Source organism: Drosophila serrata, unplaced genomic scaffold (genome assembly GCF_035046125.1).
Source record: "Drosophila serrata isolate PLE 108 unplaced genomic scaffold, ASM3504612v1 contig_360, whole genome shotgun sequence".
In the NCBI taxonomy this organism is placed as follows: domain Eukaryota; kingdom Metazoa; phylum Arthropoda; class Insecta; order Diptera; family Drosophilidae; genus Drosophila; species Drosophila serrata.
The window spans coordinates 61,730-86,953 of NW_028257258.1; the positions used below are offsets into that span (position 1 = coordinate 61,730).

The 25,224-nt window shown below is 36.4% G+C and overlaps 1 protein-coding gene across 5 annotated transcripts; it reads left to right on the forward strand.

Moving 5' to 3' along the window:
- The first annotated feature begins 1,574 nt into the window (after nucleotides 1-1,574).
- Dmtn (transmembrane and coiled-coil domain 2 protein Dmtn) lies at nucleotides 1,575-25,009 on the forward strand. Of its 5 annotated transcripts, none has more exons than XM_086838804.1 (11): nucleotides 1,579-2,073; nucleotides 18,894-19,076; nucleotides 20,904-20,986; nucleotides 22,031-22,732; nucleotides 22,796-22,860; nucleotides 22,923-23,440; nucleotides 23,565-23,685; nucleotides 23,768-23,872; nucleotides 23,987-24,100; nucleotides 24,195-24,370; nucleotides 24,463-25,009. In XM_086838804.1, exons 4-11 carry the CDS (start codon nucleotides 22,444-22,446, stop codon nucleotides 24,587-24,589), a joined length of 1,515 nt encoding a protein of 504 aa, XP_086694930.1. In that variant the 5' UTR covers nucleotides 1,579-2,073; nucleotides 18,894-19,076; nucleotides 20,904-20,986; nucleotides 22,031-22,443; the 3' UTR covers nucleotides 24,590-25,009. The 5 variants fall into 5 exon arrangements, with proteins under 5 accessions (XP_020818421.2, XP_086694930.1, XP_020818423.2 ...); XM_020962763.2 differs by having other exon boundaries at nucleotides 1,603-2,073; nucleotides 21,864-22,732; XM_020962762.2 differs by lacking the exon at nucleotides 20,904-20,986 and having other exon boundaries at nucleotides 1,575-2,073.
- Nucleotides 25,010-25,224: the final 215 nt, after the last annotated feature.

Sequence of the window (25,224 nt, forward strand, 5' to 3'; positions counted from 1 at the left end):
CGATGTTTAAGATTTTGTTTTCAGAACATCGATATTTTTGCACTATCGATGTTTTTTTATTGGTACTAGACCTAAACACTTATTAATTTGAATTTCCTTTTGCACTCTTTTTCCTTAAGTTAATTAGATTAGATCGCAAAACTGTTTCACGCACGAAGGCTGCCTGCTTTTTATCAATAACTTAATCGATTCACTTGTCAACAGAGATATTTTCTAGCTAAAAATATCTTAAAATTTACATTTTACTTGTTTACAGATAAATTTTTACACGTTTACAGAGTGTCGGTAACAGAGCTCCTAATTTGAGAAAGCAGTGAAACTGTCGGTAATAAGTACCCTAGTTTGACAAAGCAGTTTTGAATCGAATCTGCCAGTTGGACGGCATACCTTACCAAGTTAAAATCTTCGAAGTTATAAAGAAATAAATTATAATGAGTTAAAGGGGAAGCTTAAAATTGTTAAGAATGAAGTGTCTAATACTACAATGCATTTTATTGAATCGTGCAGTGGATTCACGAAAATCTCTATATCAAAATGCAAAGTATTGAAATATACTCGCCTTGTATAGGTTCGTAACTGATATTTGCCCATTAAGTAAACTATTGTTCTACAATTATGCTGAAATTAACAATAAAGTGGAAAATATTAAAGAAATATAAAATAGTTTTCTCTCAATTAAAAAAAAACATAAAAATACCTTTACAGAAACAGGCATTTTGCACATACTGCAGTTGCAAAACTGACGCATTTTTGTGGGACAAATAAGAAAGGGAAAACAAACAATTTGTGTAATTCTAATTATACTTTAATTATATAATCAATCATGATTAACGTTTCATAATATTTTTTATGTTTAAAAAGGTTTTGTTGTCCCTTAATGAATATCATCCGTTTAACCCATTTAAAATTTTTGCTTTACGTAGTTTGTTTCAGCAAAGTTTCCAACCTTTGGTAATGAAAATCATGTAAAATCACAAATTTCCTGGCAAAGTTAGGAAATTTCGATATCATGGGGGCTTACGAGTCTTATTAGTCGTACTATTTACCATGAATCAGAAATTCAAACTAAACATGCATTTCCTTACGTAAAACGGTTACTTGATGTTAACCTACGTAACTTTCTTACGATAATATTTAATTAAGAGTGACCAGCTGAATTCACTCCATTAACAGTGGTATTTTTTCGAACCAACACCCTACAGCGTGATACATATTAATTGTATCGTGCCCGACAGCACCCTGGAGAGTTCTGTTAATTAACATCCACCCGACAGCACCCGAGAGAGAATTCTGTTAATGAATGAGAATTTTATAAAATGTTAAATAAATTTAGAGTGATCAGACAGCACCTGAGAGAGGATTTTGTTAATTAACATCCACCCGACAGCACCCGAAAGAAGAGAGCGGTTATGTTACAAATTAGACCCCATAAGTGAAAATTCGACCTCATATATCTTTAAACATGTCAAATGACATTAAAGACGCGTGAGATGTAAAATGTTAAGTAACAGCTTCAGCTTTCAGAGTGACCAAAAACATTTTCAAAAAATATCAAATATCACTCGCCTCATATATTTTGGCATTTTCAACAAAACAAAAAACATAAATAAGAAAAAAACGGGGGACGACGCAAGTGTGCATGCTGAATAATAAATAATAATAAATAATTGCCCCGTCGCGCAAAGATTTTCCGCCACAGGAAAAGCGGTTAGTGGAATCGAAGTTGAGGAGGAATAGCTAATACACAAAGAGTGAAAAGCCAAATTGTTGTTAACAACGCGCGTGTGTCTAGCTGCTTGCTTGAGTGTGTGTTTTGTGTGCGATATTTGTTGTTTAGTTTTGTGAGAAAGAAAAACGAAAAAAAAGGGCGTCGCGCAGATTGAAAATTTATGTGTGCATAAAAAATCAAGAGCTGCAGCAGCCAAAAACTACAAAAGCGAAAAGGGAGAGGCGAGGAGACGGCTGTAAAAGAGATAGAGACGCCCAGAGGAGAGTGGAAAGAAAGCGGAGCGGGGTGGCTGCATTACCGTTAAAACCGCTGCTGTCGCCGTCGTTATTGTTGTTGTTGCAAAGGTGAGTGCGTGCCGAAAATTGTTTATAGTTCAAAGTTGCTTATTTAAGTCACAGGCCAAAACCACACCCACACGCTCACGTACTTGCGGCCCACGGACGTGTGCGTGTGTTGGTTTAGTTCTTTTGGTTTTAAGGTTGTATTTTTTGGAACAATTGCTCCAGCGTTTTGATGAAAAGAACGTTCCAGTTTTTGACCTCTTGAAAGTAAAAAATATATCTAATGTAATGTTTATTCGGAAAGCGTTGCTAGGTTAGTTTTTCTAAGGTTATTAAATCTGGATACTCAATTTAAAATTACAATGTTTACCTATTTTTGATAATTTAAACGATATTAACTCCTTAATAATTTTGAAAAGTTTCGAAAATTTATTTTTTCACCGATTATAGTTAGATCGACTCAGCTGTTGATGCTGATCGAGAATATATATGATTTATAGGGTCGGAAATGACTCCTTTTGACTTCTGACTAATACTGAATAATACCCTTAGAAGGGTAAAAAAATATAAAAAATATTCTACATTATCGAATAATTAAATTGATTACTGTAATGAATATTATATGCCTTCAATGTGGTTATTCAAGCAACAATAGGTGGCGTTAAAATGGCAATTAAGTTATTTTGAGATCCTATCAAGAGTTGGGGAACTTAAACAAAAAAAACCCAAGCTCCGTAACTCCGCTCCTGGATAGCTTTCGCTGCTTTGGCGAGGCGACTGCACTTTGATTACTATAACTATTCGCCGCTTCCCGTCCCCCGCTGACATCTGCATAACACAATTAAAGTTAATCACAACTTCAATTCAATTCATTGCAGTGAAGAAATGCGTTTTGTGGCTTGGCAACTATCCACACAAAACGAACAAATATGATATGATGTATATATGTACATATGTACATACATATATCGCTAGCGAAGCTATGTCTTGATCAATTCACTTAGCTGCATACATTTCTTCTGTGGGATCTTTAGCAAAGTTTGTGTCTTGCCTTTGGAAGCCTCTTCTTCCTGTTTATTATTAGTATTATTATTATCTTTTGTCGCTTTTGTTGTTGGTCGGAGACAGGCACGGTTGATCCTACAACAACACGTTTTCGTCTGCAATTGAATTAAATTCAAACGGTAATAATAAATGTAAGCGGACTGAAAAGAATTGTCATTTTTAGTGCTACAATACATGCACTGAGAGAAATTCAAATTAAGTATAAAACAATTAAATATTAGCACCATCCATTGATATTCCATTAGTTAAAAGAAAGAAGTTTTCTGTATAATTACAATGAGTACTTGTTTTCCGGTGTTTTTTTAGTACCCAAATGAAGAAAATTCCATAAAAAAATGAGGATACTGATAAGGAAGAGGTAACTCCCTTTGAAAATAGTTCTATATCCTATCCTGCTTGCTGATTTTACAATAGGTTTACCAGTTTCTTTACAAAGTCGTCTTTTTACTTATTTATTATATCAAGCCTGAGTCTTTCTTTTTTGAATGAACTCATTATTATTATTACTTTAATAAAATATGATATTTTCTCTTCCCAATCTATGGTATTAATACTTCAAAATCAATCTTTAAATAAGAAACATTGACCTACAAACACATATTAGACTGACATTTTGTATTTTTTATTTTTTTCTGTGTAACCTTCTCGCTCGCACTCGTTCGCTTTGCAGCTATTTTTGGGGCTGTGTTTATATTATTTATTTAATTTCGTGTGCAGATCAACCTTCTCTTTTCTGGTTATTTTATTTATTTATTTTTTTGTTCATTTCCCAGCAAATAATCTCTTTTGGTCTGTGACAACTGATGATTTAATTTATGAGACTCTGGGCGCAGGCATATAATTATATGTACATCTGTACATATTTGTATATTCATATCAAATAGTTCATTGAAAAATTCCCAATTGCCCAAAATGTTTAGAATTTGTTTGGAAATTGGCAGAGAGCATGAAAAAGCCATTTCTCCACACTTTGTTGCCAACGGCGCCACAAACACTTGCCTTTGCCCACACAGGCAATCTCTGAATATATATCTTCATACCTATATATGTATATATTTGGCGTTTTGAGAGCTGAACAGAGTGCGAAGACCTAGACATCAGCCGGTGATGATGACGTCAACAGGCAGGTGGGTGGTGGGTTGGAGATGGATTATAAGAGAGCAGATTAACGCATTCCAAAGATGCTATCTGTCCAGAGGTTTGTTAGCTTAGAGAAGAGGCAAAATTTCAAAATAACTGAAAATTTTGAGGAGAAAAAAATATGGAGGTAAAATCACAGCCATTATTTTGGTTTTATAAATGCTTAATGATAGCGATTATATCTCTTTGCTGGCTTAATGGGCATAACAAATGCTTAATTTAGTACATTTTTTGTTTGGTTTTTGGGGGTGGGTTTAAAATTGTTGTTTTTACGTTGGAATTTATAAATGTCAATTCAATTATAATTGGTAAAAATCAATAAATGTTAACCTAAGTGGTATAGGTTTCATGTATTAAACTAATTATATGTATATCATTTTGTTTACTATACAAATATAAATTGGAGAGGTTAAAGGTTATTAAATTCTTTCTAATTAAGATAAAACATGTAGAGTCGTAGTTATTATTTGATGAAAAACTGCTGTTAGACTATGTATCTTTAATTGCAACCTTCATAAAACAACACATTTTCCTGAAAATAATTAAAGTGAGAATTTTTCACATAAAAAAGACAATACGCCCTCTTGTTGGTGTCGTGGTGATAAATGATTCCCCCATGATCTCTACAAACGTTAATTATTAATTTACTCGTATGAGGATACGGGTGTATTTTGATCAATTTTCAATACCCATCCCACAATGATTGATCAATTCGCTTTCAATCATTAATTTTCCACATTAATTTGCTTTCTCATTTTCTTCTATATTTTTGTTTTTCTTGCTGCTTTCTCACAACCTTGATCGAAAATGAATTTCAAATCAAGTTTCCCCCGATAAATAAATGAAATAAATGAGTTTCGGATGTGACCGAGTCCCAGTTTTTCGTTTCTCTGTGACTTCCAAATCGCATTAATCTCCGAATATCGTGCATTATGCAATATAATCAGAGCATAAAAAAGAAAAGAAAACAACCACGAAGGCACGCAAATTATTTGCATATTTAATTAAGTTCGTTTCAGCCGCAAAAAAAAAAACGAATAAAAGCAGAGGGAAATTCGTGTTAAGTTTTATTTTGTTCTTGAACTTCTTGCGAACCCATTCGATTTGTTTTTGTTTTCCCCACGTTATTTCTTTCTGTTTATCCTCACTTATTCATTCGCACCACCGTTGTTGTTTTGGGCGTGTGCCCAAAAGAGAAACAGAGGGAGAGAGTGAGTGAGAGAAAGAGAGAGCCAAAGAGAGGTGACCCACGTGCGGACCCGGCTCTTTGAATGGCTTTTGTCCTAGCAACAAGCTAAAACCCGACGCACCCAACACACAAAATATTCCAAATTTTTGCTTATGGCCATGCTTTTCCGCCTGATTAGCCCTTTTTCGCTCAACCAATAATTAAAAATTCTCCCTAGATAAACCGAAATAAACACACACAAACTTATATAGTAGCTCATTAAGAACCCATTAAATTTTCTTAACTACTCGTTATTCATACTTCAAAGGAAAGCTTTTAGGGGTTTAATAAAACAAGAGAAAATGCAAAATATAATATATTACCTGAAAATATTCATAAAGTTCTTGAAATAACTAAAATTCTATAACAAATACAGATTTTTTAAGCATGAAAATTGGATTAAACCAAGTAGACCTGAAAACGGACTAAAATTTCATATTCTTATTAAGAAAACTAACTGAAAATAATAAGTATATTAAGAAAAACAAGTTATACAATTAAATTTATAGTTTCATAGACTTTAAACTAAAGGAATTGTATGTTTTCTGAAACTAGAAAAATGGAATAACCCTTAAGAAATCCCCTAAGCTAATCGCACTTACTACTTGTAAAAAGCTATAACGATGTGGCTACTAAATACCTTGTATTTCTTATTATTAAGTACTTGTTACTTGGTATTCCTTCTATATGAAGCAATAAACTTTGATTAGATTTGTCTGAGAATTTTTTTCCCCACTTACCAGCTAATCTCTCTGATTGCGTTTATTAATCATAATTGACTGATAAAAGGATGTTAACTTCTTTCTTTTACATTTCTTTATTTAACACAACGCTTGAAGGCATAGAAAACGTTGAGTTTTGAAAAGAATTCTGAGCAAGAGAGTCTCATAAAAGTGGAATTTCTTTTTCAGATTAAAGATCAGTAGCCAAGGTAAAGTTAGAATTATGGTGGTGATGTCAGGCATGCAAATTGATATTAAATACATATAATTAGAGCTTCAGCTAGACGAGAATTGGTAGTTTGTGGTCTGTTTATTCATCAATTCGTAGAAAACTAAACATAGGTCTCATGATCAAAGGGGAGTATATGTTCTGAACGAACGAATGCTACTAAAAATGAGTCAACCACTTGAACCAGATTTTGCTAGTAAACAATACGCATTTAAAGCTTTCTTTCTTTTGTTCTACAACAATCTTCTAGGGAAAGTGTTGACTATGAATGAAAGTATCTGTATCTGTATCTCCCGTATCCGTATCTCGTGTTTGAGATGACTCATCTGCTCGTTAGAAATATGCTCGACGAGCTGACCAAATATGACACTGACCTTATAAGTTTAACTATAGCGCTATTATTTGCCGCAGTTTTAGTTGTTGTTTTTGCTATTGCCGCTCTGGTGGCCCCACTACACATAAGTTTCAACAACTTCCGTTGTGAAAATTTACACATAAATTGTTAAATTGTTTTGCACAAACAAAAAGAGAGACAAACAACAATGGAAGCAGTTGTTTTCACTTTCACCTTTTGCTCATGCCTGTGGGCAAAGGAAAGGGTTGAGGACACTTGTCAATCAATAATTTCATTTTTGATATATGCAACACATGGAAAAATGAATGAGGAAGACAAGGGCGACGACACACAGTGGCTGGGAAATGTCAGCGGGTTTTCTTTAGGGGGTAATGGAAAATGCGTTGAAGTTGATGACAAACGCATTGCTGTAATATTAATATTAATGCAAATTGACAGATGATAAGGAAGTAAATTTTGAACAAGAACTTTGCCTTTATTCTAAGTTAAAGAAATTCTGCACAAGTTATAAATAAAGTACAGATAGACTTTATTCCAACTTGCAAAGATTCTTATGTTGAAACTGCTGAAGCATAAAGTTAATAACTGGTTTAGACTCTGATTTTGACTGGTGAGGCCTTTTGTACTGTCCCCCTCTTTTGTTTTACGTGTATACATTTAGTTGAGAACAATTTAAATTCATCAAGTGAATGCGATCAACGTCAGCGGCAGGTCGTAAATGAATCATTCCGATTTGGGGGCTTGGATGAAGTGGCTTGTTTTTTATTTTGATGGAACACCCCACCGCATGCTGTGTTTTGCTGCTTGTGGCTTCTTCCAACCGTTGAGTCGAGCAAAAAAAACACGTTTTTGACTTTTTCTCCCCCTCTGTTTTTGTTCTTTTCCAGCTTGTTTCTCTTTCCCACTCCCCTAAAACAATGACCAAATTAAGCATAAATATATATGTATCTATAGTATATGCCAAGTTAGCAGCGTGCTTTGTATTTTCCTTTCCGGTTTTCTCGGTTTTCATGAGTTTAATATTTCATGCACGACACTCGCAGCGTTTCATTTGTTTATATTTACTTTATTTATTTTGCCGTATTTGCATTTTAGTCATGCGAACAGCGACTGCTTTTTTTGCTGACGACTTTTGCTGGTCGGTCAATTCATTGAACATTCGGTGTAAAAATGTTAAGCAGGTTGATCTTTGTCTCCGACGATTCGATGAGTAATATCAGCAACAGCTGAACAAGCTGTTGAACAAAACAAAAAGATGACACGACAGAAGACAAAGTCCCAATAAAGCTATGAACACGTGTAAGAAGAGCTGGCTAATGGGGGAAATTGAAATGATTTTCGGGTTTATTTATAAAGGAAATGATTATGAAAAACGATTCGAGGAAAGCGCGCGCGACTCACCGAGAATTAAATCTTATTTATCTAACAAGAAAATAAGAGGGGGTCGGGAAAATTGTCACATTTTTCGTAGAATAAATTCAATGAGCGTTTCGCCAATGTGTGTTAATCAATTTAGCATCTGTCCCACGACTCGTTGGCCAATACAAAAGAAATTGGCAGAAACAGCTGACTCGAAATGACAATCACAAAATCAACAATTGAATAACAAGTTTTTAGGAAACATATGTAGAGGAATATAAATGAAACTACTTAAAATACCTCTAGCTTTTTAAGTGAGTTCCACTCAATAAAAAATATTACAAAGGGCTTTTTAGTAGTCAGAATGCAAAGTCATTGCTCAAAACAGGTTTCGGAAACATTTCAATATTGTTTACCTTACAAAAACCTTTTCAAATAAGCAAATTATTAGAGGAAATTAAATCTTATGGAATATTTGTGTTTTCTTATGGAATATTTTTAATGCTTAAATTAGTATTGTTCCCCTTTTTAAGATTTATGCCTGGAAGTATAACTTTTAATGTATTCCCAGAATTAATGGAGTCACCTTTAGAGTTAAGAAAAAATCAAAAGGTTTATCAGTAACTGTTTCGGATTTCTTGAGCCGCGTTCCAAGGTACACAGACCCACACCCGGCTTAAAGTCTCGTCTGACAAATGCCATGACACCATAAAATTGATGTCCGAAACCCAACTCAACCTCTCTTGGAGGCCTCCTCTTTCATTTCATTTTTCCAATTCTCAACTCTCTGGTTGCCATCGAAAATGTTATTGACCCGCAGCAAATGTCAATTAAAGCGATTCGCCGCCTAAAATGAAATGACGAAACAATCCCCATTAGGGCGTGGCCGTGTTGTGGTATAAAAATATAATTGTATGCACAATTTCCCAATCATTTATCACCGGGTTTTTGACCAATTAGTTAAACTGCAAACAATAATTATTGTGTGTGCTTATTATTATTTAACTAAATGTTGTGTAATGAGCAACACCAAAATAGATTAATTCATTGATTGCCTATGAATAGTTCGTTATTGGATTAAATAATTGATTTGGGAGAAACCAAATTAAATAGGTTTCCCTTTAATGGAATTTCTATGGGTAAAACTACTGAAAAGTGGCTTATGTTAGCCTCACATAGCCCAGTTTTTTTATTTTTAACAGGAAGTAGAGTTTAATCTTAACCAATTTATCTTGAAATTTTTTAAAATAAATTTCGCTAATGCCATCTGAAGAACATTTTGATCATTCGATAGACACAAACCTTCACCTGTGGACGAGGTCAAGGCTTCAGTGGTTCGATAAGCTTTAAATGTATATAAACAAAATAAAGAAACAACAAAGTTATAATAAAAAAAGAGCACCCACAGCTGGCAGTTTGTGTTGAAACGGGCCATAAAATAGTTTCAAATGTGTCATGAGTTATGGCCGAAACATCAGCAGGCCAACTAGAAGTATCTGCCAAGTTTTCAGCACAGCATCACGGTGGCCCCACATGCTCGACCCGTGCTGCGAGTGTATCTCAAAGAAAGTGGCACAAACCAATTGCGTTAATGGGCAGCCGCAGCGGAAGAGAGAGCACTGGAGAAGGGGAAAAAACTAGAGAAATAGCCATACAGACTTGGCCAGAAAGCATTAGATAACTGTCATAAAGGTAATTGCCTGGCTGACTACAACTACTACTACTAACTAACTGAAAAACTTTTTCCGCACCACAAAAACCGCAGACGAAAACAAAACGGGAGAGGAAAGCAATGTGAGAATCGATTGGAAAATACTTTGTTTTTCCCTTTAAAAGAAACACTTGAACAGATTTCACTTTAGAGTGACATTTAAAAATTAAGCTTTAATAATGACTGGACAAGAAAAATAATTGACAATCTATTGGATACCAATAAAGATAATATACTGAACTTTGGATTGTCATAAAATTAAGTTTATTGTTTAATAAAAACCAAAAGAGAATTTCCTTTAAATGTTTTGCTTACTAAACAAAAGTTGAATTTTCTATACGATTTAAATGGAGCAAGGAAATTTTGTTATCATTTTTATAATATAAATAACTTGTAAACAAAAGTCTTATATTGCCAGATATGATACCCTCTATTAATGACTCATAGACAAATGCATTTGATTCCTATTTTACAGGAAACAATATTCCATCTGTTGAACGTGTCTAATGATATATAAATAAATATATTCTTGTTTTTAAAGACAAATGCAAAGAGTGCTAGGAAAAGTCATTCCAAGGCACTCACCTCTATCCACTCTTTGTACGTGAGTGTGTATCCACACAAATAATGATATCAGGTTTCCTTCAGTCGCTGCCCTCTGATTAATAAGAAGGTGAATCAAATTGTTATATTTACACACTCGATGTGGCACCTATTGGATGGCCGTGGGTTTAGCCAACACCTGAGGGCGAGGGCTGATTAATGTCAGGTGTGTGGGCTTCTTCGTGGACATTAGATAAGACCTGAGCACGGTCAATTGATTGCCAATCTTACTGAGAAAAGCTTACCGTAGTGCTAATAACTTCTATTTGGCAAAGGAAAACTTGTGTGGGATGAGTAGAAATCAGGAAATATATGAGTGGGGGAAAATAACGAGTCACGTTCATTTACGGAGTGGAACTTTTTGCAGTGACTTGTGGCATTTGCTAAAGCTAACTAGCAAGACTAAAAAGTTGGCTTAAGATTTTACTAAAGATAGATAATGAGTTGCTTACGTAATATTTATATAATACTTTTCATGTTCATAGGCAACATAATTAATCAAAATGTTATAAAATAAAACCTAAAGGTGAATACATATTTTTTTTTCTTTAGCCAAACAACCTAGGAAACCCGAGTCTACAAGCGGATTACCTGTGGCTACCTGAAATAATCTTTATGTGGAATATTTTAAGTGTTTTTCGCATTTCACAATGAACCCAAATTTGTAAGAATCTTCCTATTTACCTGGCGCTATCTCTCTCACGTTGAATTTTTGTACGAGTTACCGGGAAAATGCAAAATCACTTTTTGTTTGCTGGTTCGCTCTTTTCGGTTTTGTTTTGCTTTGCTTTGGTTCCATTTGTTTTGCGGTAATTAGAGAGCGGGTGCTTGATCATAAATCAAGTTTTATCTTATATTTTACGATGCTGAATCACTTGAAGATTTCTACCTGGAATGTTTGCCAATTATTGCCAGCAACATGTTGATGTCTTTTTCCATTAGCAGCAAGTTTCGAAAGTCTTGGAAACATGTAGCTAATGGAAAATACTTTTGTTTTTGTATCGTTATCTAAACGATTTGGCTTCAATTTGAACTCGTGTAACCCACTAATTATGCCAGATAGCGAAAGAAATTTCCCCTCTCACTTTTCTGACTTACACAACAAACATTGGCCACCAGCCAGGGGCTGATTGATTGATAAATAAGGTTTGTAATTAAAATACAATTGCTATATGACTGATATCGTTGGGTGGCAGTTCGAAAATAGATCTGCTGGGGATCCATTGCAACCGATAATAAGCTTATTGGAAATAACAAAAGCGTTTTTGTTTTCCTTTCGACTTTTTCTGCGGTTGCGAATGCGACTGTCGATTATGACAGTTCCAAGTGCGCTTATCTAAAGCGAAAAATAAAAATAAAACGTCGAAATGTTGCGCAAGTTTTTTGATTTATTTGTTACCCTAGCAGAAAGTATATTTAATTTTAAAACCCATTTTGAGAGTAAATTTTAGGATAATTAAACTTTTAACTTTAAACCTGTCTAAGTTTAAGCTGGTTTTTTTTTAAAGTTATCTCACAGTTTCAATAAATTTCTTGGCTTGCTGCTAGAATTCCCAAGTAAGTTGTTGGAGACTGTTTAGTATTGCTATTATCATTTTAAATTACATGTTTTCTAGAACTATAAATAATATATACTTCCTGAGTGCTTTTCTTAATTAAATGCTGATGAAAACTAGTTGAAAAATAAGTCGATCTACATATTAAACTCCCTTTTACACACTTTTCCCAACAAAAGTTATCAACAATTTAAGTTTTGTGACAACTAAAAGAGTGTAGAACAAAATTCACCCAAGTATTGTATGTTTATCTTGGTTTTCATGCTTTTGGGTGAATCACGGCTAACTCACGACACCTGCCAGGTGCGCTCTCGCCCCACCGTTTACACACTTTTACACCCACCGTTCAGCTCACCCCCCTTCCCATTTTTGTATCTGGCAACAAATGAGAACAAAGTCGTCAGCCCCAATAAAAAAAAGTGCTAGCTGACTGACTGGCAGGCTACACTTTACTTTACCTTTTGGCTTGTCTCGCGAATGGCAATTTAAACACCTGCAACAATAAAACACCACGCAAAATGATGAAACAACAACAACAACAACAACAGTAGCAATCAGTAACATCTATAAAAAAAATACATTGACAACATTGCGTCTTGTTAAATTGTTGAGGTAATGGGCCAACAGTCAAAAGTTTACGCTTTTGTTTTTTGTTTTCTTTGGCCTCTTTTCCATTCGACTTTTACGGGTTTTGGTTGAGCAAAGTTTGCAGTTCTTCATGGCAAGTTCAATGGTTGTTTGTATACTTTATATATGTACATATATACGACTTAATACCCTGACCTGGGCAACATTTATGATACTTGTCGGTTGAAATCCGCTCTTATATGAGCGACCCCGCTGAAAAATACAGTGCGACATTCAGCAGAAGTGGCTACGTAACGATAAGGAAGTATAAATATACAGAATGAGTGTATTATTATTAGTGGAGAGAAGGGATCTAGATAGTGTATAAAACAAATGCATAATTTAAAAACAAACCTTTAGAATAATCAAAAAATGACTCACATTAAGAACAATTGTGTAGGAAACTTGAGACAGCTTTCCGCTAAATTTCATAGCCTTAAATCGTCTTGAACTGTAGGAACAAATGACCGCAGTCTAATTGGAATTAGAGGCGGTTCATGATGTCATTTTCAATTCAAATTACCACAGACTGGGGGTACTGGGTACTGAGTGCTGTCTACAACATTACTTAGATGGCAGAAATTTGGACCAAAGTCTATAAAAAGCTTTCTGTCTAATGGTGGAATTACTCGTACAACATGGCTTTGGGTGGGAAATGCAAACGAGACCGAGAGTCGGTCGTCTAATTACTTGTTGACTGGCTGACTGACTTGGCTGTCTCGTTGTCTGTATGCACGACGAACTTATAATTTAATGCTGTTCCTTATATTTATAATCCAGCCGTGGTGACCTTCACGAACGATAAGCAGCAGCTGTGCCTCAAGATGCTGTATATGCCCATTAGACATGTGCCATTCAGTGCCAGAGTCATTAGGAAAATGCTTTAGCATAATTGAATCTGCATTCAAAGTTTTGTAAAAAATGCATGTACATATGAATGTTGTGGGGAATAAACAATGAAAAGGGAAGATACAATAAACAAATGTCAGACTATAAATCTCTTGGGATAAGTCTAAAGATTTTATAATATACTTAACCTTGAAGAAACACTTGTATCTTTTGCCGTGTCATGTGTTCTATTATATAATATAATAACATAGTAATGAAAGTAAAAATGCTTATTAAAAGCACCTTTTTGAGAAACACACTTATTCTTTAATTATAAGTTCATTAACAATTAAAAAAAGTTAGCAATAACTTAAGTGCTCCAGGACTGTTTTTTTTAACAGCTTTGCTTATATATTTATATGTGTTTTTTCCCCAATTTTCCCAAAGTTATTTAGCAGTTTGCCAATATTAAAATATTTCTCATTATGGGGCGTATTTTTTACTGCCTTCAAAATTAAATGGCGCCACATTTATTTGGGGGAAATATAATATCACCTTTTTTTAATGTCCTTAGTAAACTCTTAAAACATATGAACTTTGATCTAAATAAACTTGAGTTTAGACTAGCAAAGCTATTATTTTCTTTGAGGCTAATGCAATTCCATATTCCCCACTACACAGATCTTTAAGCTGTATCTTTAAGCTATATCTTTAAGCTCAGTTCCCACTCCCCCATCTCAATTCAATTCCTTACTAAGAGATATGGAATGCGGAAGTTCTGCCTGATTTGAATCGCTTCCTATTGTTTGATTTACCAAGTGCCTTTGCACTCGAATACAGACAACACTGATAACCGAAATAATCTGGCACTTAGTAATAGAACAGTGGCTCTACTGTGACTGGAACAAAAAAGGAATAATTATCAGGCTGCTTCTTATCGCAAGAACTGCGACTTTTCCATATTTCTAAGCTGAAATCTTTGTAGAAAGTCGAAGACGACACGAGTTTAACCCGTGCCAAAGTCGCGAGTGCAATGACCCTGAAAAATATCTCAATGTGAAAATGCAACAGAATTTTGTTTTGTCTGCTAAAAGATTGTAGATAAGACAACTTGAGATGATTTGTGACAACAAAGTAAATTGCTTGCTACTTATATTTTAATTGCAATATAAATATATTTTTTTTTATATTTAAATATTTTTAATTAGCTTTTTATTTAATTGAAACCTTAAAAGCTGTTATTATTAGCTTAGTAATGAATATAAGATTGATCATAATAATGTGTTAAGAACTTCGACCTTTACCTAATTTCAGATTCTTTTTTTTTATATTTTGAATGATTTTAAACATAAAAAGGAATAGAAGTAAATTTATATGGTTCAGATTTAACAATCTACATTAGTTTAGTTAAATTTAATTTACAAATATGTAGGTAAGGGCATTCCCTATTCGCCTTGGCCTTTCTACCGTTTAGCATGATATATAATTTCAATGCGCTTATTATTATTATTTTGTTTCTGTTTTGTTTTCTGTTTAAACATCAGTCAGCGCACGAACAACAACAAAACAAAACAAAAAATAACACAGAAAGCGAGTCGCGACTCGCGAGGAATAACAAAGCAGAAAATAAAAAAAAAACCGAAGAAGGTTACAAAATACGTTGATTAAAATTCACAAACAAACCGAAAGAAGAAAGGGGCACAAAGAAAAATGATTATGCTTGCGATTCACACAGCAAAACGTCGCAGCTGAGGAGGCACCACCATCATTTCCCTTTTCCTCATCCGACTTTCGGAGCCCCTCCAGCACCAACCACCCCCTCCCATCTATCAGCTGTGTGGCGCAGTCAAGTGCAGATGAGCATTTGGGTTGAAAGCGCAACGGACTGAGTATAAAGTCCATCTTTATCTCTCGTTTTACATACGTCCCCCCAATTTATCTGTATTTATATTTGCACTCTCTCCCAATGCTTCCATGCTGGGTTTTCCAGCTGTTTTCAGATAAAAAAAATAGGGTTAGATTAACCAATAATTATGACCAACAGGAAAGAAAGCTAACTTCGAGAAGCCGAATCGGAAATCGATTATTTATTAAAAGAAAACACATAACTAAGCTAAAAAAGCATTATTTTAAATTAGGAAAGCTGTTCTATATTAGTTTTTGTTAGGTTTTCAAATTTTAAAAACTTAAATTTCGACCATTTTAACGATGTAACCCCTAATAAAGTTTTGAAAAATTTCGAAACTTTATTTTTTTACCGGACATGTCTAGAACGACTCGGTTTTTCATGCTGATCAAGAATATATATGAAATATATGGTCGGAAATGACTCCTTCACAATGTAACGCGCTTCTGACTAAAATTATAATATCCTTCAAGGGTATTTGACTCTTTTTAAATATTACTAACAAAGATATTGAACCTTAAAAGTAATATCTTTTTTTAGAGAAATTCGATTTAAGATAAGACTTGAATTACCCCAATCACAACTTCTGCAAACCTCTCGCAAATTGTAGAACCAAATAGCCGGATATACAAACATATTTTTAAGATACAGATACCTTTTTTTCGTACTTCCAAACCCTGAGGTGTTTGAAAAAATAGTAAAAGCATAAGCTTCATAATGGCCAAGTAGACACCTCGGTTCGGTGGCGGGCTTAAAATGCAAAATGATAGACTGTAAAAATGTCTGAACTTGTGCAAGCAAGTATGTGGGGGCGGGGGAGGGATGAGCTTAAAGGGATTTACCAAACGGAAAATTACCCGAAAAATGTAAGGCTCAGAGAAAGAGTGAAAAGCGAAACGAGAGTGGAAAAGTGCTGCCTGTGGATTCTCAATTGGTTCAAGTGAAGTAACAATGGGGTAGGTCTCCGGGCGGGTGTGAAAGTGGCCTCCATTAAAGCTGATTACGATCTGGAAAGGCAGAGGCAGAGGCAGCCAGCCGACAAAAGAAGGCAAAGATTAACCGACTCACTTGGAAGAAAAGCAGACATGATGTAATGGAATTCAAGACATTTCATCGGGTTCGGTTTGGGGGGATTACCTATATCCTAGGGAGTGTCAGCTATCAAGGACTAAGTCTGACCAAGAGCTATGAAAATAAACAAAACAAAATATTTTAGATCTTCAAAATGAGAAAAATCTTTGGCTTTGAAAATGCTTTCAGACTATTGGCGCTATAAATTTGTTTGGCCAAAGTAAACACGTAAAGGTCATTGCATTCGTGTATACAAAATGCACTAAATTTGTAATGGTAATTGGTAAACAATTTTAATGTTTGTTTGACTTACCAGAGAAAGTAAAATAAAGGTTTTTACAAATTATTAACTGGTATCTGAATTAAAAATAAAATGAAGATGTATTTCTTATAGGAATGTAATTAGGGAAATTGGAAGCTTAATAAATACAAGACAAGGAAAAAATAAAAAAAATTAAGTAGTTTTCTACAATTTAATAGACAACAAGAAAGGAAACTAACTTCGGCAAGCCGATTTTCATCCGATTTTCATAAAATGTAACACAAAATTCTAGATTAATATATAATTGCTATATATGACATTTGATGAAAATCTATTAAAAACTGGAAAAGTTATAATTTATTTTCTTAAAATTTTCCAATCGTTGCTATGGCAGCTATATATTTGTATATATATAGTCCATCGATTCGCCATGGTCCGATTTATATACTAGTAAAATTATATAGAAGAATAACTCCATAGTTTCCTTTAAATAGCTTGCCTTTGAATATGTGCCAATCTCGCACATCTGTGCATATGATTCCCAACTGGTTCTAACATCCCCGGAACGAAGTGAATTCTCCCGGCCAAGTCTCAGATATGTGTTGTGTTACAAAAGTTGCAAGTCATTGTTTATTAGTGTTTAAAGTTAGTAACTGATCATAATACATACTTACTTCTCATAGATATTTACTGATCATAGTTACTTACTGGTCATAGATACTTACTGTTCAGAGTTAATTACTGATCATAGATACTTACTGTTCAGAGTTATTTACTGGTCATAGGAACTTACTGGTCATAGATACTTACTGTTCGGAGCTACTTACTTCTCATAGTTACTAAATGCTCATCTCGCACATCTGTGCATATGATTCCCAACTGGTTCTAACATCCCCGGAACGAAGTGATTTCTCCCGGCCAAGTCTCAGATATGTGTTGTGTTACAAAAGTTGCAAGTCATTGTTTATTAGTGTTCAAAGTTAGTAACTTATCATAATACTTACTTGCTGCTCATTGATACTTACTGATCATAGTTAGTTACTGTTCAGAGTGAATAACTGATCATAGATACATACTGTTCAGAGTTACTTACTGCTCATAGATACTTACTGTTGAAAGATACTTACTGATTCTCTTCATATAACAACGGTTTCTCTGGCAGCTTTATGTTAGAAAATTCCGATTTTCATCAAACTAAAAACGAAATTTTATAATAATAAAAGATAAAGATAATCAAAGTAGATAAAAATATGTTAAAAACTGTAAATGTTAGTATTTACCTGCAAGGGTATAAAAATGCCCTAAAGTTGGTGTTTAGTCAATAAGTTCCAGGCCAGACCTTCAGTCGTAATGTGTTGTTTATATGGTTAATATAGCCCTAAGGTGTTGTATATTGATAAATATAGCAACATGGATGTTTTCCTGATAATTCGTATTCAACAATTTGAGAATCTAACGTGTGCTGACGCTGAAAAAAATAGAGAGGTGCGACTGGGGGCTGGCTTTGTTTATTAATAACTCAATTGGGTGTGCTGGCAGCGAAACAAACAGAAACAGGCTCAAATGTATAAATGTTTATAATCAAGTTAAGTAAACAATTGTTATCATTGTGTGCCACCCTAATGATGATGATGATGACGATGATGATGCCTCCCTGTACGGGGAACGCTCCAACATCATTGTCATGCCGCCCATGGCACTTGAGTTCTACGCTTTTTCAGACGCCAATACTCGCACAATCAATCTATATATGGCTTGGTGATATAGTCGATCGGTAGCTATGGCGGGTGTATAGGAATCTAAAGGCATTATCTCTACCGAAATTGTTACCATATCTGGCTAAGAGCACATTTAGGTTGTATACATATCGCAAGGCTGCCGGTGAAGCACTTGAAGTGTGCCAGTGATGTCACTATTTTTGGCCATTTGAATATATACTTACAAGATGGTTTCCATCTGCCACCAGAGACTCTTTGTTTCCTATTAAACAATGCTAGGAATGCATATAATTTATTATTTTTGTTTATGCCGTGTGCTCCAGTTTCCCTCACACTTGTGTATATAGAAGAAATATGTGTGTATATATTTATATAATCGGATTATACGCCGATTATCAGCTGGCGGACAATTGATTCACCTTTGGACTTTTGCAATCAACGTAGCCTAGAAAAATGCTTGAAAATATATATTTTATATTGTTCCATATTTTGTTTACTTGCAGCCAGCGGTGAAATCGTCGTCATTGAATGGCAGTCTGCAATAATGGACTCCACGCCTAATGCGGCCCATAATCCGAACCAGAATCGGGATCTCCTAACGCTGCAGCCCCTGCGCCCGTCCCGCGGTTCTAGCTCTAATCTGCGCGCCAGTCGCTCTCCATCCGCCAGTCGAAGCATCGAGCCAAGTAATTACCAATTATGATCATTAGTCCTCCTCTCTGACTAGAAATCCGAATCCTTTTTCTCGATAAAAAATCACTATCCCAGTCCTTGCCTCCCATCCACTTAGCAATAGCTTCGACACGCTTAATTGGATTGATTGGCCTGGGTTAAAGCTTGAAGCTTCCTGCTGCTTATCGCCGGGTCTAGTGTCAATCAGCTCTGCAGCTCGATTTGGCTTGGGAACAGAGTTCCCCTGTCTTATCAGTGGTCGTCTCATTCAATTTGTGTTTCCGCCATTAACTAGTTTATAGAGCTGTGGGTTGAACAGAAATTATGAATGAAGAACAGCCCTTAAACAGTTTATATATACATACATATATAGCAATCTTGAACTCTTAATCTTTGTAGTTGGTTTAAAAAGATTATAAATAAGTATTTGGAAATGCTAATATAATTCAAATTGGTGTATAAAATTTGAAATTAGATTGAGGCTCAAATATTACTAGTTTTGAAAAATGGAAAATTTATAATTTTTTTCCTTAAAATTTTCCGATTGTTCCTATGGCAGCTATATATATATATCGCCATGCTCCGATTTATATAATAGTAAAATTATATAGAAGAATAACTCCATAGTTTCCTTTAAATAGCTTGCCTTTAAATATTTGTCAATCTCGCACATCTGAGCATATAATTCCCAACTGGTTCTAACATCCCCGGAACGAAGTTACTTCTGCCGGCCAAGTCTCAGATATGTGTTGTGTTACAAAAGTTGCAAGTCATTGGTCATTAGTGTTTAAAGTTAGTAACTGATCATAATATATACTCACTGCTCATAGATATTTACTGATCATAGTTACTTATTGGTCATAGATACTTACTGTTCAGAGTTACTTACTGATTGTAGATACTTTCTGTTCAGAGTTAATTACTGATCATAGATACTTACTGCTCAGAGTTAATTACTGCTCATAGTTACTTACTGGTCATAGATACTTACTGCTCAGAGTTAGTTACTGCTCATAGGTACTTACTGGTCATAGATACTTACTGTTCGGAGCTACTTACTACTCATGGTTACTAAATGCTCATCTCGCACATATGTGCATATGATTCCCAACTAGTTCTAACATCCCCGGAACGAAGTGACTGCTGCCGGCCAAGTCTCAGAAATGTGTTGTGTTACAAAAGTTGCAAGTCATTGTTTATTAGTGTTCAAAGTTAGTCACTTATAATACTTACTGCTCATAGATACTTACTGATCATAGTTACTTTCTGGTCATAGATACTTACTGTTCAGAGTTACTTAGTGCTCATAGTTACTTACTGAATATATATACTTTATATGGTCGGAGATTACTCCTACACTGAGTTGCAAACTTCTGACTGCAATTATAATACCTTGCAAGAGTATAAAAATAGCCTAGATTTAGCCATGCTGAAGCATTCCTTTTCCTTTTTGTTATGCTTTTCCATTGCTATATGTTTCACCCATTAAATTTCACCCTGCCAGAAGATGGATGTTGGTGATGAGTCATCCTCCCAGAAAGCCACAAAAAGCCGCCCAGCTAGCAACAACCCCCTTTACGACCTTTACTACCCTCCCACCGATTTCCCTCCCGTTATGTTTGCACTGTTTCTGCGAGTTCTTGGCATCAACAAGCCTTACAAATATGCCATGAATTAATTAAATTTGTAAATTATATAGCCCACTTTTGAGTGCTTTTGAGTTAATTTATTATCTTGTTTTCATTGAGCTCTCTGTGGAGTAACATTTGTTATCTGTGTTTTTGTTTGCCTTCACTCACCTTACATGTTTCCGTTTATCTCTTTATTTTTTCCTTGTTTAGCTTTGTAACCGTTGAATGTTAGTCCGCCTAACTACTAGCCACACTTGCAAATCAAACAAAACCAATCAGAATCATTGATAAATGTAGGTATAAAAAGGAAATCAATTTATTTATTTATTTATTTAGATAGTTGCCATACACCTGCACTTATATACGCACCACACACACTCATTGCTTTACATGAAACTGCTACTATGTACACGCTATTTTAAACGTTATTAAATGCCTGCCACTGCTTTTACTGTCTTTCTCTCTCTCTCTCTTCTTGCTTCACGCACAGGCTGTCTCTATGTCTAGCTGTCAATCAAAAAAGTGAAATAACTCACTTGAAACACTCATTCATCGCACTCTCTACTCACACACACTCACTCACACACCTTCAAAAAGCAGACACAACACATGGCGCCTATGCGCATGCAACACTTTTTTGCGAGCCTCACGTAAATTGATTTAAAAGCAAAAACTTTTAAAGAATAATAAAAAGAGCTGACTGTAAAAAAAAATCAACTTAAATTCAATTTAAAAATAGTTTACCCAAAAAATTCTGGCCGTAAACTAACAAAGACATTTGTTAACTTAAAATAATAGCAAAAAACGAAGACCTTTAATTACATCTTAACAAAAAAGTAATCTATCTTTTGGACCTAATTTAAAATCAATCATAACTTACAAAAAACTGTGTTAACTATAACTCTGAAAGCGCTAATGTGTTGATTTTTATAAGCTTAACAAAATATTAAAAAAATGCAAAATATATATGATTTATAGGGTCTGAAAAGACACCTTCCATTTTACTTTAAAGCCACAAAGCTAAAACAAAGTCTAACACTATTTCACATTCTACACACTTGTAACATTCATTCTACTATTCCACGTCCCATGACCAACTGAGCTAACTAAATAAAATATACAAATGAATAATTAAATTAAGTACCTACTAAAAAAAACGCATTCCATCAGCATCTCACAAACGGCACACACTCTTCACCACACGCTAAACATATTTTTTTCGGAGCTAACCCAACTGCGCCTCCCGACAAACTGAATTTAAGAAAAGGGAAAACCACTGAGTAGACCCAGAGAATAACCCAACATCACGTACTTTTCTATGCGCCACAATTCGCCAGTGTCCCGGGAGCGTGCCAGCGAGGCAGCGGCAGCCACACAGACAGCAGCAGCAGCGGCAGGCGGAACGACGGCCACATCCGGTGGAGGTTCTGCATCGGCAGCCGGAGGAGCAGGAGCAGCAACAGCTTCGGCAACAACTGGGGCAGGCGGCACTTCCGGATCCGGAACAGCCTCCGCGAACACGAATAGCAATTCCTCAGCCTCATCCAGCACAGTGGCAGCTGCACAGGCGGCTGTCTACAGCGGCGGCAACACGGTGACCGGCAGTTTGGGCAGCGGCGGGGTGGTGGCTCGTGGCTTCCGCAGCCACAGTCCCACCCATCGGCGTCGTAGTCGCGACCGTCAGAGACGCACCCATGGCTCCGATCAGGGCGGCCTGCTGGCCTACAGCGGTCTCGTCGGCATCAACGACATGACGGATTTCCTGGGTCCAAATCAGGGCGTAGGCGGCGTCGGCGTTGGCGGAGGAGGAGGTGGCGGTGGCGGTGGTAGTGCTGGCACTGGCAGCGGGCTAGAGGACTCACGGTTATCTGGCAACGAGGACTACTATTCATCGTTCGTCTCCGATGAGTTTGACAGCAGCAAGAAGGTGCATCGCCGCTGCCACGAGCGCAGCTCCAGCGTCCAGGCCATTGACCGATTGAACACCAAGATCCAATGTACCAAGGAGTCCATCCGTCAGGAGCAAACTGCCAGAGATGGTGAGTACTAAGATTGTATAGAAAATTCCCACAGACTAATCCAATTAAATTGCTTTATTCCAGATAATGTCAATGAGTATCTAAAGCTGGCAGCTAGTGCCGACAAACAGCAGCTGCAGCGTATCAAGGTGGGTTCCCCTTTTATAATCATGGCTCCAAGAATAAAACTTAACCATAATTCCATGTGCAGGCTGTCTTCGAGAAGAAGAACCAAAAGAGTGCGCACAATATCTCGCAGTTGCAAAAGAAACTGGACAACTACACGAAACGGGCCAAGGATCTGCAGAATCATCAGTTCCAGACCAAGAGCCAGCATCGGCAGCCACGTGAGGTATTGCGCGATGTGGGCCAGGGATTGCGCAATGTTGGTGGCAATATCCGTGACGGCATCACTGGCTTCTCCGGTTCGGTGATGTCCAAGCCACGTGAGTTCGCCCACCTTATCAAGAACAAGTTTGGCAGCGCCGACAACATCAATCAGATGAGCGAAGCCGAGCTGCAAGGCATGCAGGCGAATGCCAATGCCGATGTCCTGGCGGCCAATGAACGATTGCAGCAGGTGCCCGGTGCGGGCACATCGACAGGATCTGGCGGTGGCGGCGGTCACAACAACAATAATAACACAGGCGGTGCTGGGAGCGGCACAGGGAAATTCAATAGTGACAACAGCGAATGCAGCAGCGTGACCAGCGAAAGTATACCGGCCGGGTAAGCTTAGAGGAGGTTTTGCTTAAAATTAGATTTTGCCTTGATGTAAATCTAATTTTATTCTGAACTTTCAACTTTGCAGAAATCAATCCTAAGTAATCTTGTTTTATATTTTTATTGACAGTTCTGGGAAAAGCCAGTCGGGTGCCAGCCAATACCATATAGTGCTCAAGACATTGCTGACCGAGCTGGCCGAGCGAAAGGCTGAGAACGAGAAGCTCAAGGAGCGCATCGAACGGCTGGAGGTATGTGTATACTACATTATACATTCCTAGCCAGGAAGCCAGGAAAAGTCTAATCCTTTTATTCGTGTTCTATTTCCGGTAGACGGGCCAAAAGGAATTCAACAATCTGACCGCCACACTCGAAAGTGAACGATATCGTGCCGAGGGACTCGAGGAGCAAATCAATGACTTGACGGAATTACATCAGGTTCGTAGTTCGTAGTTCTTAGTTCACTTGGCCGACACGCTGAGTTGACGCTTTGGCAGTTTGCCCGACATTCGTGCGATGCTCATGCCTTGCCACCTCTCTTTCTTCCCACAGAATGAAATTGAGAATCTGAAGCAAACGATTGCCGACATGGAGGAGAAAGTACAATACCAAAGCGATGAAAGACTACGTGACGTCAACGAAGTGCTCGAGAACTGTCAAACGAGGGTAAGTTTGAGGTGCAACACCCAAGCCCTCGCCCCTTCGCCAAATCCCTTTGCAAATTGAATCTAACCGGAGCACTTGCTTACTTGCCACACAGATATCGAAAATGGAACACATGTCGCAGCAACAATATGTCACCGTCGAGGGCATTGATAATTCCAATGCACGGGCCTTGGTTGTGAAACTCATCAATGTGGTATTAACGATATTGCAAGTGGTACTCCTGCTGGTGGCAACCGCCGCTGGCATTATAATGCCGTTTCTCAAAACAAGGTAACTATTTGGGGTATTCATATATTGGGGATGTATATCGGGAAAAATTATATATCTTTCTAATTACTAATATATTTCTTTTCATTTTCTAGGGTTCGCGTTCTCACCACATTTCTGTCGATATGTTTCGTCATCTTTGTGATACGACAATGGCCGGATGTACAGGATATTGGATCGGGCCTTGTGCGGCATCTCAAGCAATCGCTGGTGGTCAAGTGAACTCTGCCACCATCTCATCTACCGAGTAGTGCGTACGTTCTTTAGTTAGCTTAAGGTCTAAAGTGCATACTTTGTATATATAGCTTATCGATGATAACGAGTATAACAATTATTATATTTTTAACTGAAATTGTATCAATTATCCATACGAACACACACTCACTCACTCTCGAGAAACTGTACAAAAACATTCAACCGATCATCAAACACAATCTCGCATCAAATTTAGCAAAATTGATTTAAACTACGTAATGTATGTAATAGTAACTTGAAAATGCTGACATGTCTCCGTGCATCACTCAACTACGTATATTTGAGCATACATAATATGTGTATGCATAACCTATATAAAATATTTACATTACTATATAAAAAGCTATTGAAATTATACATAAAATGAAAGTTTGTATAAATCCCCGATTTACCGTGTATTTATTTTGCACAACCAAACACATTGTACGTACGTAACGTTTGCCTAAAGAATGTAGCAACTTTCAAATGGTGGCCTAAACATCTAATTATAGATATATACCAATTTACACAAGTCGTCTAGGATAGTTCGAACAGCTGCCGTCTTTCCCAGCTTAATCCAAAATAATTCCTAGAGGAGCGACTACAATTAAAGTTGAAAACAA

Excerpts from the sequence above, each read along its gene's own strand:
- Dmtn (XM_020962762.2), top strand. The coding sequence starts at position 18,935 with ATGGACTCCACGCCTAATGCGGCCCATAATCCGAACCAGAATCGGGAT. Across the intron at positions 22,861-22,922 it reads AGCAGCTGCAGCGTATCAAG|GCTGTCTTCGAGAAGAAGAA; the intron begins GTGGGTTCCCCT and ends TTCCATGTGCAG. Across the intron at positions 24,101-24,194 it reads TCGAGAACTGTCAAACGAGG|ATATCGAAAATGGAACACAT; the intron begins GTAAGTTTGAGG and ends CTTGCCACACAG.